A 17,033-nucleotide genomic window follows, 5' to 3' on the forward strand; every position below is an offset into this window, starting at 1 on the left:
CGTCTGGCCCGTTAGTTGAGCTCCACTGCAATCTCCCAGCTGGGGTAATCTTAATGATGCTTCTTCAGAGATCTTCCACATAAAAGATCCCTCCAACCAAGAGGACAAGGCAGGGCAGGCTGCCTGAACATCACTCTGAGCCCATCCCATTCACTTTCCCCAAAGCAGACTTTTCACCCAAGATCTGGAAGTAACCTCATGGATATAATTAGGGAATCAACCTCTCACACGCCTGGCACAACACATAGAGAAAAAGAGAGAACCCAACTGCAGCAGTCTTCTTACAAATAAACAAACCAAAAGAACAGTGGCTGCCATTCCTCGTGCAAGTGTAGCACACACTCCAACCACAATTACTTTAATTCAGAAGAGCAAGATTAGAGGCTACAAAGAACTGAGCTACAACAACTATTCGGGCTGCTGCTAACTCATATGGCGCCTTTGTGCAAATTAGAAAAGACACCTCTTTCTCCTTGCCAGAAGTGACAATCCATCAACATTCCTCCTCCTTCTGATGTGAATGGTGCCTTCTTAGATGTTGCACCTTTGTGCAGTGCACAACCTACACAACAGTGCGCGGTGGTGCCAACAACTTCCCAAAGGATATGGCTTGCGACTGTTGTGCCTTAGGCCCAATAGGATAGTTCAAGTTGGCCTTCTTTAAATGTGTTAACTTTAAATGTGTTAACTTGATGCCTAATAGCCAACAGTGTTCCCAATTGAGCAAGAGCTGGGTGCCCTCTCAGCCAAAGAAAGGAATAATGCTAAATAAGAGAAGCCAATAAACCACAGTGAGCATCAGGCAAATTAAAAAAAACATGCATATGCTTATTTTGCATAATATATTCTTTGTGACTGTTGGCAAGTGGGTTTTTATTTTTGACAAAGCCTAAAAGAACAGAAGGGAAGGGCATGGAAGCTGGAGACACAGACTGTAAAGGCCGGAGAGGGGACCCAAATGGCCACTAGATGCCCACTGAGATTGTCTTTGGCTTTCGTTATTTCACCATGCAAAGCCCAGACGCTCCCCAGACTGTTTTCAACAGCCGTAAGGAAATTTGATTCAACAATAAAAACAGATCCCCAGAACTCCATCAGCCATGCCATATAACAGATTGAGTGCAACACATTCAACGACAGACATAACCAATTGCCGAGAACTGTTAAAATAAACCTCAGGAAACAGGCGCCTTCTTGTTTGAAATATCCATGAATCACACTCTGGAGACAATACCCAAATCTGAATTTATGGCAGCCCCCATATCATTTTATGGTCTCCCTGCTTCTTCTTGTCTCCAATCACACATTTTCCTTAGATGGAAATGCCAAAAGCAGTGGAACCTGCTTCCATGGTATCCGACATTCTTCTCCTGCATAATCACAAAAATCACAGGAGTCTTGCCAATCCCAGGTGCTCATCCTTGTCATAGTGACTTATGCATGTCAGGAGGGCCTCCCAAATGAAGGTCAGAGAGACTCAAATCAAGGAACATCACAGTTGTGGCTAGGACTCTGCTGCACGTCTCCATGCAGTCTTGGAGCCCTCTTCACACAAAGAAGGAAAATAGGGACATGAAACATCAGATCCTCTAATTCAGGGGTCTCCAAACATTTTGGCCAGAGGGCCAAATCAAATGTCTGGCACGGTTTTGAGGGTTGAAAAAAATTTAAATATAAAATTTATATAAATAAATTAGAGATGGAACTTAGATGTGTGAATAAATGAATGAATGGGCTAATTCATTCAACCTCTCTGGCCCTTAGAACACCCTCCAGATGCAACCAGAGCATAGTTCAGAGCACGTTTGGCAAAGTGGGCCAGGGAGTTTCAGGGGACAAGAGGCTGGCTGCGGGCCGGATAGAGGCTCGCCGCGGGCCGCATCTGGCCCCCGGGCCGGGGATTGAAGACCCCTGCTCTAATTGGCAAACAGAATGAAACCTCTGGATTGGCCAGGCCTGGTAAAACTACTGCGAGCCTTCCCCTTCAACAGATCACGCGGTGGTGATACAAGAGAAGCATATCGGGGGGCACAAGAGGGGCAGAATGATTTTTTTGTCCCATATGTTAGAGGTTCAATCCTTAGCATCTCCATGTAGGACTGGGAAACACCTTAATCTGAGACTCTAGAGCAGCGTTTTTTAATCACTGGGCCACAGTACATTGGTGCACCGCAAATGGTCCGCAGGTTTGACATGGGAATTTGTGGTCCCATCTAGCCAAAATCTGCCCTTCGCTGCCAGACCCCAGTGTCTTCATTTGCATCGATTACCAGCACGAGCTACTTCCTTTTGCCAAAATTATAAATGTTATTTCTCTTCTGCGTAAGACATTCTGTGACCTTTTGTAGAGAAAGAACATACACAAGTCTTGACCCATGTGGCTTCTTGGCCCAAATAAAACTCTAGGTGGCTCAGCAACGCCAAGCTTTCCAACCAAACAGGGAGAGGTGGAGCTATTTAATATATACCAACCAAAATCAGGAAATTCATGAGTGCCAGTCAAGCAGAACAATCAAAAATTCCAAAGAGGAAATATTATGACCTTTTGTAAACAGTTATTTATATTGGGAGAGTGGGACCGAGTTTTTTTAGCATGGATTGTCAAAAAATAAAAGGAGAGATTCTTTCATTTGTTACCTGGTTAGGCTCGTCTGTTCCAGATCATGGTGAAAAGTAATTTTTTTTTAACTTGCTGGCTTTGGGAATATAGACAGGTTATCTCCTTTAAGAAAAAACTAACACTGTGGGGAGCCAGAATCAAACAAAGAGAACAAAGTTGAAAGGTTCGAACTGACAAAAAGTTGCAGGCTGGATAAAAATACTGTCGAATTAATTCTACAAAGTTTGTCACTGCTGTGTAAAAACTTTGAAAAGTATTTTCCAACACTCGATGCATCTTCCTCGGACTAGGTGAGGGATCCATTCGGGTTCAGTGCATGCAAGTCAGAAGAATGAACTGTTGCAGAAGAAGACAGGTTGACGGAAATACAGGACTGAAAGCAAAACGCTAATCAACACAATGATTAAAATTTTAGTGACTGAACTTTAAACACAATCTTAATACTTGTTTTTTAAATGACAAAATTGCCTTTAAAAACTGATGGTATGTTTTGACAATTTTAGCGCCTTGTTGTCAACGGGGCCCAGGACATGTCAGCAGACCAAGGAGCGCCCACTAAGGACAGTGGGTCAGCATAGGCAGAACTGTGGGACGAAAGGAGGAATGTGGGGAGGCGGGAGAGAGTGGCACCTGCTGTGGGTGACTTGCAAAGGACGCTATTTCCTTCTTCACCTTCCAATAGGCCCCGTTCCTCTTCTCAGACTTGCGCCAGCTAAAGAGCTGGCGCAGTTCTGAGAAGACCTACTGGTGAGCAGGATGCTTCGGGAAGGTAACGGGAACTATTTTCCTTTACCTCTCCCCCAAGCCTCCTGATCCCCTCCCTCCAATCTAGCCTGCTGTTCAGCCCATGTTGGTGCAGCTGTATGCTATAGTGTGGGAAAGGATAGGACTGAGCTGTAAGTCAAGAAGAATAGTTGAAACGCCACACACGCAAGAGAGCTAAATAACCAAATATGGGATTCTGTTTGTGATCCACTCCACACTCTGCTTCCGATTCAAGGTAACACCAATATCTATTCATCTAATGGAAGTGATAATAGACCCCATTTATGACAATGGTGATAGAGGTGTCCTCCAAAGTAAAAAGCCAGCCCAAACCAGCCCAGCTTGATATAACTGATATGCTTAAGACATGACTTTCCAGAGGGAAGGAGAGGAAGCTGGAGCATCACAAGTGACCATCTTTAATTCTTTTGTTAATCCTCATCATTGCACATCAGTGGGGTGATGGGTGTCAGCCATCCAACATAAGCCTTATAGACCTGACATTCATAGGAGATATCTATGCTACAGAGAGAACTACGTTATTAGTCATTCCATTTTCCCAGAGCATTCTGGGAAAAGTTACTCTATAGGAAGGAAGATTATGAATCTCTAACAGAACTCTTAGCACCTGCACCAAACTGTAATTCCTAGGGTTACTTGAAAGGATGTCATTTCAGTTCAACTGGAATAAAACAGATATACTGGTGTCTGGGCTTCTCTGGAGTACTGGGGCACCCTTAAAGTCTAGCAAAAGCTGCTGTGTCCATTTCATCAGAAAACATTCAATAAGTGTACTTTAGACCACAGATGCTTACGCATCAATAAATCTCTTAACCATCAGTCCCATCAAAACCTCTCTCTGGAGATCTTATGCCCACTTTAGGCTAACTAACCTCCTTCTTCCCTCCAAAATAGCCCTAGTCCAGCAGAAAGCACCACTGGACCCCACCAGGGTAGCTTGCCTATTCAAACTGCAGAGGTCCTCCTTCCACCCTGGTCCAGTCAGCAGCTTCTCCAGCCACAGCAGCAAAACCTTAGCTATCAGTAGCTCTTGGGCAAGGCAGCCACACCCCTGTCTCTGTCCTCCTGTCCTCTCCAACCTTTCTCCTTCTACTCTCACACCCTCTGGCAATGATTCTTTCATCTTTATCCTCAAGGTCCTCATTAGCCCTACTAGGTTGCAGCTGTTGGCCGCATTCATTGCCAGCCAGAGTTTTAACCCTATAAACAGGTCAACACAGGGGCTACTGCTGACTCCATACTCTATCTCTTTGAGGAAATCTTCCACAATTCCACTACACCATCAAGGTGTAACAAGAAAGTGTATCGTCTTTATGACCGTACTGAGGAGCTGAAGGTAAATCCCCATTTATGCTTTACAGATGATTGTAAAACAGTAATGATCCACAGGGCAGGCAAGTCCTGGTGCGGTTGTCTTCCTCCTTCTCCATAACCAAAATGGTAGACTGTGCTGCCAACACAATGACAAGGCCAAACAGAGAAAGACCACCCTCAAAAGCTTCCTTGCAGTTACAAACATCTCCAAAGCTATGCAGTAGCACATAGGCAGTGGTCCAGGACAACTGGGGCAAAGTTCCAACCAAGTTCTATCAACAACAGGTAGGCTAAGAGTTAAAACATAATACTAGTTTATTATAAACAAAAGAGTGGGGAGGATAATCTAAGGAGGAAGAAAAAGAATCAACAGGCTTATAAAATGGCTTGTGCATTAAAAATTTCCAGTTTCAGGTCTCAGCAAAAAATACAAGCAGGCAATTACAAGTCACCCTTAAAGCAAAATAAAATCCTTACACATCTAATCTCACCAATCCCCAGCCATACTTACATCCAGGCCTCAGCTTTGAACTTTATTACATCTCTTACCCAGAGAGGCAAGTGGACTTGACCACAGACCAACTTTTAAGGAGCCAAGTTCAGAACAGTTGCAAGCATCTTTGGGCATGACCTTAAGAAAGCGAGGTTTGATGAGCTCATAGCCCTGCTCAAACAGATGTTTTACACCTACCTGGACATGCCAGCCCCCCTCCCCCATGCTTAACCAGGTGGGCTTGGATATCCAATCAGTTAGTACAAGTTAGAGGCTGTTGTTCTTCTTGGGCCCAGATGGTGGAGATGTGTACAAAATGAACCATTGGCCTGGCCAGGAGGTCCTTCTGTTCTGGTGATGATATTAAAATACCTCAGACAAGCCTCTTCCATGGTTAACCTGTCATTCCCTTAAGGAAAACAGATGAGGAGAAAGAAGGGAGCAAGGGGTCTGCAATCATCACACTGATGGAAGGAGATAATGGAGCGAACTGTTTGTTGGATCAGATATCAATGTATCGTCTGAGAGCATGTTACCGCAGTCATCTTATTGATGCTAAGCGGGTCTGGTCTGTAGATAGATGGGATACTGATTGGGGAACTATCTGTATACTGTATTGTGTTCTACCATAGAAAAAGGTAGAATTATTGACTATTAATATAATATGGTGCTCATTCATCTATCTACATGGACCACAAAGACTCTCCATTTACCAGGTCACTGATCTAGCCTAACTGGCTCACTGACAAAGCACATATTCCACCAGTGGGCCAGACCTCTGCGCATTGCAAAAGAGCCATAAAGCTCTTTACAACAGTGCAGAGACTAGGTGTGGTAGCGTGAAAGCATTGGCCTTCTCACACACGCTGGAACAGCCGAGGATGCTCACCGGACCAGGCGAGTCTTCCGCCAGGCCACACAGGGGTGGAAGAAGGGTGAGGAATGGTTGGCATGCAGACTTGGGTCACACACATCCATGTAAACCTGTGGGTCTTTCCCTGGTTCAAGGGGACAAATGTTCCCTTACCACAAGGAGCCTCCACCCGACAAAATTCCCCCTCAGGATGCAGCGCACCCCAACCTGGCCCCACTGCATAGGAATTTGTGTTGGATTGGCCTGTAAAAAATCATACAGGATGTAAAAGAATTGTTTCCTTAATCTTCATCTCTTCTAATTGTGCAAAATGAAAGACACAATACAAGGAATAAACTGACAACACCAAAACCTTTAACCAAACTGGATTTGATAAGGGAGGTCATCTTAATCAAACGTGGCTTCTCCCTCCTCCAGTCAGTCATTGCATTTTGCCCGTTTTTCTGCTGCTGCTGAATTTTCCCAGAGCACAATCATGCTGCTATAATACCAGCCCTGTTGCCGTTTCGTGCAGCACGTCAATTTCTTAGAACTTGCCACTGTCCTAGCGGGCTGATTTAGAACAGTATTGAAAATTATTAGATCAAATTACACAATGAAAGACACCGTGACGGGTTACTGCTGCCAGAGCACTAATGCGTGTCTGCTGTTCAGTGAGAGTTTTACTTCTGACCCTCAACCGCTGAAAAATCACATCATGTTGATGTGACTTGTGGGACACAGTGGTGAAATAAGAAGGGCTAAAAACAGTCAACAGGTTTTCCACCTGGGTCAAACTCACACACACACACTCAAACCCCATTGCCTTGATGCACTGAATACCATTTGTTCATGAGAAGGAGTGCGAGCTTGCACACTAGACCCACACAAACCATTTGTCCCCGTATATCAATGAATAGCAGCCGAATGTGTGAAAAGAACAAAAGAATAGCCCTGCTAGATCAAGTCCAGCTTCCTGTATCTCACAGTGGCCTCAGGGAGCACACAAGACAACAAGAGACCTGCATGCTGGTGCCTTTCCTTGCATCTGGCATTCTGCCATAGCCCATTTCTAAAATCAGGAGGTTGCACATACACATCACGGCTTGTAAAGGACTGCAGTGTGAAGTATAGCATACAAGGTGATATCTAGGGATGTTAGAGGTTTGGCCCAGAACCTCCTGGTGCCTGAGGCCGAATGTCAAATGCCAGTCCCTTATCGGATGGCAAGCCAGTCTTCTCTACTACTGACACTCTAGCCCACCACTCTTCTCTATACTTCCTTTTCACCTCTTCCTTTGTGACTCCAGGAAACAGGAGGAGAAATGGTGGAGGCAGATGAGCAAAGGGGGTGTCCCCCACCAATTCACCACATGGAATGACCCACCTCAGTCAACCTTATGGACAGGCTGGCCCTGGAGCCAGCTCCACCTTAACCCACCCACCCCCATTAATTGGCTTTAAGAGTTCCAGTTTAACACTCATATACCCTCAAGAGTGATATTTTAGTGAGCTTCTTGGGGTAGAGAACCATTTTTTCATTCATTCTGCTATGTAAATCACTTTGTGAACAATTTGCAGAAAAGCACTACACAAACATTCTTATTCACTTTTTCACATAAACACTCAAAAAGTCCACACTCAGTTTTTGCAGCCACTTCCCTGTCCAAGCCAGTTCCTCCCACTGACCAAGTCACAAAAATCTTCAACCTGGAGTAGTGGGAAGAGGGTCACGGGGACAGAGGCTTGGACTCACAAAGTCTCTCCTTAACTGTAGATCAGTTGCCCCCAAGTCAGATCCAAGTCAGATCCAACATGCTGGAAAAGCCACCCAGTCACAGTGTGGTGCTTTTTGTTCTGTACTGTAGCCTTTTATTTTCCTAGCCAGTCTGCTCAGAAACACACACCGGGCAGCCGCTTCTGCCCAGAAGTTGGGGCGTAGAACCTGCTGGTGCAACAGGTAGTGGAAGTGGCTGCCTGGTGCGAGTTTCTGACCAGATTGGCTCGAAAGATAGGAGGTTGTGGTGGGGAATGGAAAGCGCCGTGCTCAGATGGCTTTTCCAGTATGCAGTGGTTTGGAGCCCGCAGCTGTAGATGGTATACAGAACGTCCTTTCCAGCTGTGGGATCAGGTAGTTAGGAAGTTCCAAATCTCACAATCTCCTAGGACGAAATGTTGTTCTGCATGCCCCTTATAACCAAATAGTTGTAGACAGTCTGAGCGGCCCGCATGGAGGCAGGCTGTGCAGCATGGCCTTTCCCAGTTTGAAGAGACACTTGGCCAACAGTCTGATGCTAAGAAGGAAGGCCCATAGCCAGGGAGACAGACCAGGGACAGACTGCACTTGCTCCCGGTGTGGAAGGGATTGTCACTCCCGAATTGGCCTTTTCAGCCACACTAGACGCTGTTCCAGAACCACCTTTCAGAGCGCGATACCATAGTCTTTCGAGACTGAAGGCTGCCAACTTCTGTAGTCAGATGACGGGAGCCACGAGGGAAGGGGATAATGGTGGTGGTGAGATGGGGACACCATTTCAAATCAAGTTTAGCTTCAACAGGGCTGGATTCAACTCTATATGGTGCCAGACACTAGAAGCAGGGGGAGTTTACTTCACAAACCCTAGTGACAGCAGGTGATATGGAAGTTCTCAGCATCCTTGTTTCCACATTCCCCCTCATGTATTCAGTGAGGCCACTTTTCGCAAACATTTTCACCATAGGCAAACAATAATCTCTCTTGCACACATGTGCACCTTCAGGGCAGGTTACCCATGAAGGGTGACTTTGGCTATGTTTCGCCATGGCATCCTTTCATTCCCTCTTTGATCCCTGATTGGTTGGGATGATCACGATGCCGCTATTCCCAGTATTAAAATAAAAATCACCCAAGCAACGGATCAGACTGCAGCAGTTAAAAAGCAGAGGGTTTCCTAGAAAAATATTCTTCCTCCTCCAACAAGCACCCATACAAAATAGGTGATCATTCAGCCCAGAAATCATCTGAATTGCCTGGATTGATCTTAACTGTTCTGATTCAGATTGCACAATGCCTCTGTATTATACTTTCTCTGCAGTCTTGACTGTGAATAAGAAGTTAGTGCCCCCCCCCCATAGCCATTGATCTCAGGCTTCTCACATTACCACAGCAGCACTGGAAGGGGTAATGCCATTGTAGACCTCACACCACGTGAAACTCAGCAGAACAACACAATCCTATGCATGCTTATTCAGAATTAAGTGCCATTGTATTCAACGGGGCTTCCGATCAGGTAAGTCTGCCTAGGCCTACAAAGCTTGGAGACATACGTTCCACCTTCTTCTGGTATCTCTCAACCAGCTCTAACCTAATTTCCACTCTGCATTTTTTTTCACCAGGCACCTTGTTAAGAACACCTAGTGCAGTTGTGAAGCATGGAACACATTTATGATTTTTAAAAAGAGAGAATCAAGCCATGAGCTTGCAGCTATTAATTCTGCAGCACAAACTACCCCAACTTTCACCTGCAAGAGTCACTAGACTTGGACATAACTGGTGCGTTAAGCATATCATCCCAGAACCTAAAGACTTAAGGTAGAGCCCCTTAATTCTATTCTCCCCACCACCACCAATGTAGAGGCACCAAAATGGCTACCGGGGGGGGGAGAGCAGGTGTGGAGGTCTCCTCTGGGTACAGGAAAAATTATTCACGTATTGAGGGGTATGCCTCCACGGTACAGGGGGTTGGACCTGCATTAGCAAAATAGTTTGCACATCCACATGGGCCCAAAGTGTAGGATTAGGTCTGGGATGGGGTTTAGGATTCGGCAGCCACCTCCACCACTGAATCTGCCCCTTTCCTGGACCTGATCTGCCCTCCCACCTCCATCACCACCTCGTTTCACCCTCCCCTGCCCTGTTCTACCCTCCCACCATACATCTACAGACTTCTTGTTCACAGGGAAAAGTATACATGTAGGCAAGTTCAGGTCATACAACAGAATAGACATATGGCAAAGGACAGAGCCTTCCCCCCCCCCCACCACCAAGCATTCACTGAACACACAAAGCCTGTCCTGAACATCTGAAAAAGCTTGTGACTCACACCCGTCCAATTAGCAAACTGAAGTCTCTTGGTTGACATATCACATCTACCTCTTATAATTTGCTGTCATTACCACCATCATCATTCCTCGTTTATTTATACAGCAAAAGCAATACACAAGACACTTTATACAGAGTGGAAGGATAGGCCTCTGCCCCTAAGCGACTTACAATCTTGATATCGGACCAAAAGAGAGAACAGAGGAAGGGAACAGGAACAGAGGCAAGAGTTAACAGGGGAAGTACAGCAAGTTTCCAAGATACGTACCAGTTCCATTATGGAGGTTTGTCCAGAACTCGGAATGTATGTAGATTGAAACAGACAGCATTTGCCAGCCCAGCGCTTTGGCACCTGCACAAAAGTACCACAGTGGACAGAGTCCCACCTGAGTGAAAGTACCAACATGGCCATCCATAAGTTGGACATCTGGCACTCGGGGAAGCAGTGTATTTGCGAGAATTTCATTTATACACGGCTTTCAATGGAAGGTATTTTTTCATTAAATAGAGTGTGTGGGAAGGCATGACTGTATCTGAATGGTTGTGAAGCAAATAGGTAAAGCCCATTATCCCCCCTCCGAAGCCATTTTACCCCCTTCCACCAATCCCCAGCATGCTATTTCCTTAAATAAAACCAAACACAAAAGAGGAATTTACGCATTTATGGTTACATCTAGTTTAACCTTTGATTGCAGTAGGGTGTGGGGACTCAGGGGTTGTGCCAAAGGCTTAACCCACACCCAAAAAAAGGTTACTTTCAAAGAAGGAAGGAGGAGACATCAAGCAGGAAGTAAAGATATCACAGAGTTCCAGATGCAAGAGGTAGAGGGGACATAGGTGTTTGGGGCACTAGGAGATCTTACATCAGGGGTGTCAAACATTAGGTCCGTGGGCCAAATGCAGACCCCGGAAGCAATTTATACGGCCTGAGGGTGAATGTAGACCCCAGAAGCAATTCATCCAGCCTCCATTATAATTGGGCTCTCCCAACGTGACACTTGGGATCTCTCATATCTTGAAAATATGAGCAAGATTTGCACATTTTCTCTTATGGCATTTACAGCTAATGAGTTTCTAAGTGACAACGAAGTGCTTATTTCTGACCACCATCTGCTTTAATGTCACTTCCAGCCCTCAGCAGGCACAATGAATTCTAACTTTGGCCCTCTGTATGAAGCAAGTTTGACACCCCTGTCTTACAGGGTTGAGGCAGGAGGAGTTGAAGGAGCCCATTTCATCCAGAATTCAACAGATGGTTGCTACTTTATGATTAGCAAAGAGTTTCATGTTTCCCAGTCAAATTTTATGCTACCTGATTGCTTTTCCCTGGTGTGACACTTTTACACTGTTTTGAAACTGCTTGATGATGATGACAATGATGATGGTGATTTATATGTTACTATCAATGGCTGTGAGACTTTGCAAAAAGTGGAAGGAACTTTCCCTGCCCCGAAAGGCTTACAATCTTGATACTGACACAAAGGAAGCAATGGAGGAAGAGGAGGGAAATGGATGCAGAGGGAGAATATGCAGTGGTGTCCCAGAAAGAAAAATTTTATAAGGTGTTACACACATTAACAGAATTTCTGAGGCCAGTCAAAACTCCAACATGCTTATACCAGTAGAAATGTGCTCTGCCACAGTACTGAAAGAGGAAAGAGCACATTGCTGTGTGTGTGTGGTAGGTGTGCCTGGGCTTTCAATAAGTTCTGAGATCATAATATCAAAGGAAATCCTGGGCATCGCAGAAGTGCTACATTCCCACAGATGCTCTGAAATACTTCTGTGCCTGATCTCGTCTGATCTCAGAAGCTAAGCAGGGTCGGGCCTGGTTAGTACTTCGATGGGAGACTGCCTGGGAATACCGGGTGCTGTAGGCTTATACCATAGTCTTTCCAGACTGAAGGTTGCCAACCAACAGAAGTGAAAGAGGAGCATGGGAGAGAGACTTCACTGTACACATTAACGACACATACTGGCGCCTACATTGTCTCCCTTTTCAAGAGCTCTGCAAGGGAAAAACAGCATTTCAGCATATACAGGGCCAGCCCATCCATGAAACTGAGGAGAATGCCGGACAGCCCAGTCCTAACCAGCAGCCCACACCGTATCCTGTGCTGGTTAGAAGCAGGCTGAAGATCTACTCGGGGTAAGGGGGGATTCATCCCCTTATTCCATGTACAGCCCCAGCCTGCCCAGCAGGGCTTCTCAGCTGGAGAACTACTACATACTAGCTAAATGGCAGCACAAGTTCAAGAAGCCCGTGTTGGGGAAAAATGTTCAGTTAGGGGGCTTAGGATATGGCATGAGCTTGTTTTTCCAATCCCACACCCTCCCAGGACTGATCTGCCCCCGTTCCACCCTCTCCCTGCCCAGAAACACCTTCTCCTCACCTCCATTCCACCCTTCCCTCCCACCTCTGCACCACATGGAGCAGTGCTCACCTGCTCTGGTGGCCCCAGTTCCAAATTGGGCACTAGCGGGATAGCACAGGCCTTCCTGCCAGCGCCACTTACTCCCAAGTCATCACAAACGTGCTTTATGGCATGTTTGTGTCACTCTAATCCAGCGCAGGGGCAGCTATGCCAGCAGAGTGCAAGGTTAGGATCACGCTCTCAGGCAGCAGACTGGGTGGGAAACACCCACCTTCCTTTGCCTGCCCATCTTCACTGCTCATCCTCCTTCTGCTCTATGGATAGGAAAAAGAAGAAGGGGCTGAGCCGTAGAGGAAGTGTGGAGGAGAGGAGACTGCCTAGCAGGAGGAAGAGCAATGGAGGTGGTAGAGGAAGAGGAAGGTAGTGTTCATAGTGCTGTCTCAAGCACCAGGAGGTCTTGAGCCAGCTCTGAACACATATGCCTGAAGACTCCAACTCTTTTAAACAAACAAAAAAACTGCACACACAATTAGTATCCTTTTTAGGCTCTTCTAATAAGAACTATTTGTAGTTTTATCCATCACTGTGATGAAATAACTGACTATGCACTGCATAAATTTTGGGTTATTGCAAATTGCTGTTTATTTTTTTTCCTGCATGTTCAGGAAACCTTCACTGACCTGGAACTGAACCTACTCCCTTCCAACTACCATTAGGGTTTCCAACTAAAGATTTAAAAAAACAAAAAAAAACTAGCCTGGCCTGCACTTGTGCCTTTCACAGCAGCTGTGTCTGCAGAAATCAGCAGGTGGAAGCTTTTCACAGCAAGGAGATGAGGTATGCTGCCTGCTAACCAACTTGCAGTTAAAGGCACAGGAGCCCTAGCCACAAAAAAGGTGGCAGCCAGAACTAAGAAGTCAACTAATCTGTAAGTGCAGATGCAATAAGACCTGAAAGAAAGAAAGAAAGAAAGAAAGAAAGAAAGAAAGAAAGAAAGAAAGAAAGAAAGAAAGAAAGAAAGAGCGTTGGGCAGAAAATAAATCCCTAGTGTCCCTCCATCAAAGTCCCAATATCAGCAATATACACAGAATGCAAGGCAAGGGGGGGTTGTTTCTCTGCAAAGTACTGTAGTGGCTTTCATTCACAGGAGTCAATTAATTTCCAGGGCTGCCTCTGATGTCATGCTAAGAGGAATGCCAGCTCCACGTTTCTTGCCATTTTACGCTCTGGGAGCAGATGTTATTTTCTGCCGACTCCATTAAATTATCTGAAAACCCAAATATTCCCCATTTACAAGCCATTCCCATGCACACCCCCTTGATCCAGGGCCACAGCTCTTGTAGGCTACTGTAATTTGCAAAGATGGTTGGCTCCCTTTTCCAGGAGCCTGGGCAAATGCTGTCCTTCATGGATGCCCCGATCAGTGCCCCTTTGGTGAGCTCTTTTATTCCCCCTCCACTTCCATTCAGACTGTTACATAACAGTGCTTGCGTGCTGAGACACAAGAAAGCCTGAGTGTGTTTTCACTTTTCTTCCCCTTATTTAATCTTCTTCGCAATGGGGGGGGGGGGTTAGAGGAAAGAGAGAAAGAAGCACAGCACACATTTGGGTCAGCAGGTTAGCAGTATCAAAAGCCTAAACCATTTAAGATCACCAAATGGCTCGCCCCAATCATGACAACAACAAATAATCCACCACCTCCAACAACCCTTTTATTTATGTGATGATAATAATAGACACACAGGCTGACTCCGGTTACATAATTTTTTTGCAAGACTCACACAGTTCAAGAGGAAGGGGGGAAAATCCCCTTTAAACAGCAGGAGTATTTTCTGAACCATACCAGCTCTCTCCTTCTGCCCTCTCCAGAAGGAGAGGGAAAATAACATGACATAAATTAATCTGAAATAGAGAGGGTTAAGAAAGGATGGAGCAGGCAAAGCGAGGAGGAGGCAAAAGGGGACGTTGTATAACAGCAAAGTCTTGCAGCTTTGCAAACACTCTCCCAAACTGGAGAAAATGTGTTTGAGAGCCAGTGTTTCTGATTATCGGTGTTACATAACCAGCTCTCGCATTCCTCTTGGTGGAATCCACAATCTCAAGGTCCCTCACAGCTCCCAAAGGGCCTTTTATTTTGTTGCACATTTTTTAAAAAAAATACATATATAAATCATACACGCCAACGTAAGACACTTCATGCCATCTGCCTAATGCTGCATAATATCACTCGGAAAGGTAGCCCCCCCAGCTTTCCTGCAGCACCCCCCTCCCCAAACCAGCTGATTTCAACAGTGCCTGTCATTTTTTTACTGTACAGGGGGGTGCTTGAAAGTAGGAATGGGAGGTGTGGCCAAAATTGGGAGGAACCAAAGGAAAAAAAAAATACTGTAACACACAAACTGACACATGCTCAGCCATATTTCTAGCACCAACAAAACACAGCACAGTCTGAAAGGCATCAGCCTTACTCTTCGCCACCAATCAGCTGCCACTACCTCTTGATTCCCCCTACCACCACCACCACCAAGAGACCCTGGCAAAGGAGAGTCCCCAGTGTAAATCAGAGGGTTGCAGACTTGTCACTTTATCAGAACCATGTTATGGGTCTGATAGATTCACACACACATCCTGAACCAAATCAGTTCTGAATGGTGCCAAGGAGCCAAGCCTCCATCCAGCACAAAGCATTAAAAACCAACAACAGCAATCACTTTCCCCCAAAGCATAATTTCTGGGACACCCCACAGTGTTAACCCTTCACGTCCCAAGTGGCACAGAGGAAGAGAGCTCCTCCCCCCAGCAGCCAGAGATCCGCTTGGCCAAAGTACAGGGTGCATCCCAAGCCAAGGTTGCTTTCATTGATGGGAAAGCGGCCGCCCGCAGCAGGCTGAACTTCACTTGACCTGCACGTGTTCCAGACGCCCTGACCTGCGCTCGCCTCCAGACCGTGAGAAAGCGACAAGCGGGACATTCAAAGAGGGATTCCCAGTTCTTGCCAAAAGAGAGAGATCAAGCCAATGATACCAGATCAGAAAGGTCCTAATTTTATTATTATTTGGGGGGGGGGGCAAGAAGGTAACATTGATCTTTATTAATTATTATTATTACTATACAGATATTATTAATCATTAATCATTAATTATTAATTTTTAGATTTTTGCAGTCAGGTATATTATTATTAATTATATTAATGATGAAGAAGAAGAAGATGATGATCATCATCAGTGGTACCTTCTCACACACACACCCCCAATAATTGAAAGATATAGACAAAAAAAGCAATCAAGGCTCAACTTGGTGTGCACGCTTTCACTCCACTTCAGAAAGAATCCGGCGTAAGAAACCAGCAAGCCAAAGTAGACAAGTCAACACAGCTTCACAACTCACAACACAGTGTATTTTTTTTTCACCCCATAAGAAAAGAACACATCGATCAGTTAAAAAAAGAAGAGAGTGGAAGAGGAGAGAGAGAGAGAGAGAGACCACACATTTTGCTTTCTGCAAAGTACAAAGTTTCCTCTCTCCTCCTGGCTTCCTTTCTCATGGCGTTTTTTACACGCGTTCAGGAGCAGGTTGGCAAGGACGAAAAAAACCCAACAGCAGGAACCCTCCTGCCCAAGAGACACGTGCTCGCAGACACGTATTGGTTGCATCCATGCCATGTTTACTCAGCAATAGAGCATGGCATGAAAAGGTAACGTGTGAACAGGCCCTGGAGTCTTCTTCCAAAGGTGCAAAGCGTGTGTGCGTTTCTCCTTTGCAACAAAGCGATTAAAAGTTTGCAGGGTGGTCTGAGCGTGGAACATCCCCCCCCCCCCATAATGAAATACAGTATTAAAATTGAGATTGGGGGGGTGGGGCTGCAAATCTTGCAAGGTGCTGCTTCTCTACAGTCCTCTGCGTGTCTACTCAGAAGTAAGTCCCATTATAGTCAGTGGAGCTTACTCCCAGGTAAACGTGCATGGGGTTGCAGCCTCTGCGCGCTCTCTCTCTGCCCCCCTGCCCACTCCTCCCCCCTACCTCCTCCTCCTCTGCCGCTGCCGCTGCTGCTGCTGCTGCTGGAATAGCTCTGCCTGCGGTTGGAAGCGGGCGCGTCGCCTTTCCGGGCAGGCTCCAGGTTGGCCGGGGGATCCCTGGCAGCGCCGGCGGCCGCTTCCGAGCCGCTGCCGCCCGGCTCGGCGGCTGCCGCTGGCTCGGGGGCTGCTGCGGGCGCGGACTCCATGTTCTGCCTCCGCGATCTCCTCCGCGCTGAGCCTGCTCGCTCCCGCTCGCTCCCCGCCTGCTCTGCGCCCCCCTCCCGCCCGGCCGGCCCTCCCCCTGCCCGGCTCGGAGATGGCGAGCGCGGGCTGCTGCTGTGCCAGGGCGACTCTATGGTTGGCTCAGCCTGGGCTGGGCTGGGCTGGGCTGGGGGGGCCGCGCGAATAAGGGGAGGGGGAGCCCGAGCGCAGCCAGATGGGAAGCGAGCGAGCGCGCTCGGCTCGGCGGCCACAAGCAGCGCTAGCGAGGCTTTC

General features: G+C 46.5%; 1 protein-coding gene across 3 annotated transcripts in view; it reads right to left on the reverse strand.

Annotated features, from left to right (window-relative positions):
- RORA (RAR related orphan receptor A) overlaps window positions 1-16,744 on the reverse strand; it is a 442,115-nt gene extending 425,371 nt beyond the window's left edge. The window contains exon 1 of one of the 3 annotated variants that reach the window (XM_066635377.1): window positions 16,570-16,744. In XM_066635377.1, coding sequence (XP_066491474.1) covers window positions 16,570-16,744 — 175 coding nt within the window. Of the gene's footprint in view, window positions 1-16,542 lie in introns of all 3 variants that reach the window. The other 2 variants (XM_066635375.1, XM_066635374.1) reach the window with 2 other exon arrangements.
- Window positions 16,745-17,033: the final 289 nt, after the last annotated feature.

This window comes from Tiliqua scincoides, chromosome 8 (assembly GCF_035046505.1).
Source record: "Tiliqua scincoides isolate rTilSci1 chromosome 8, rTilSci1.hap2, whole genome shotgun sequence".
Classification (NCBI taxonomy): domain Eukaryota; kingdom Metazoa; phylum Chordata; class Lepidosauria; order Squamata; family Scincidae; genus Tiliqua; species Tiliqua scincoides.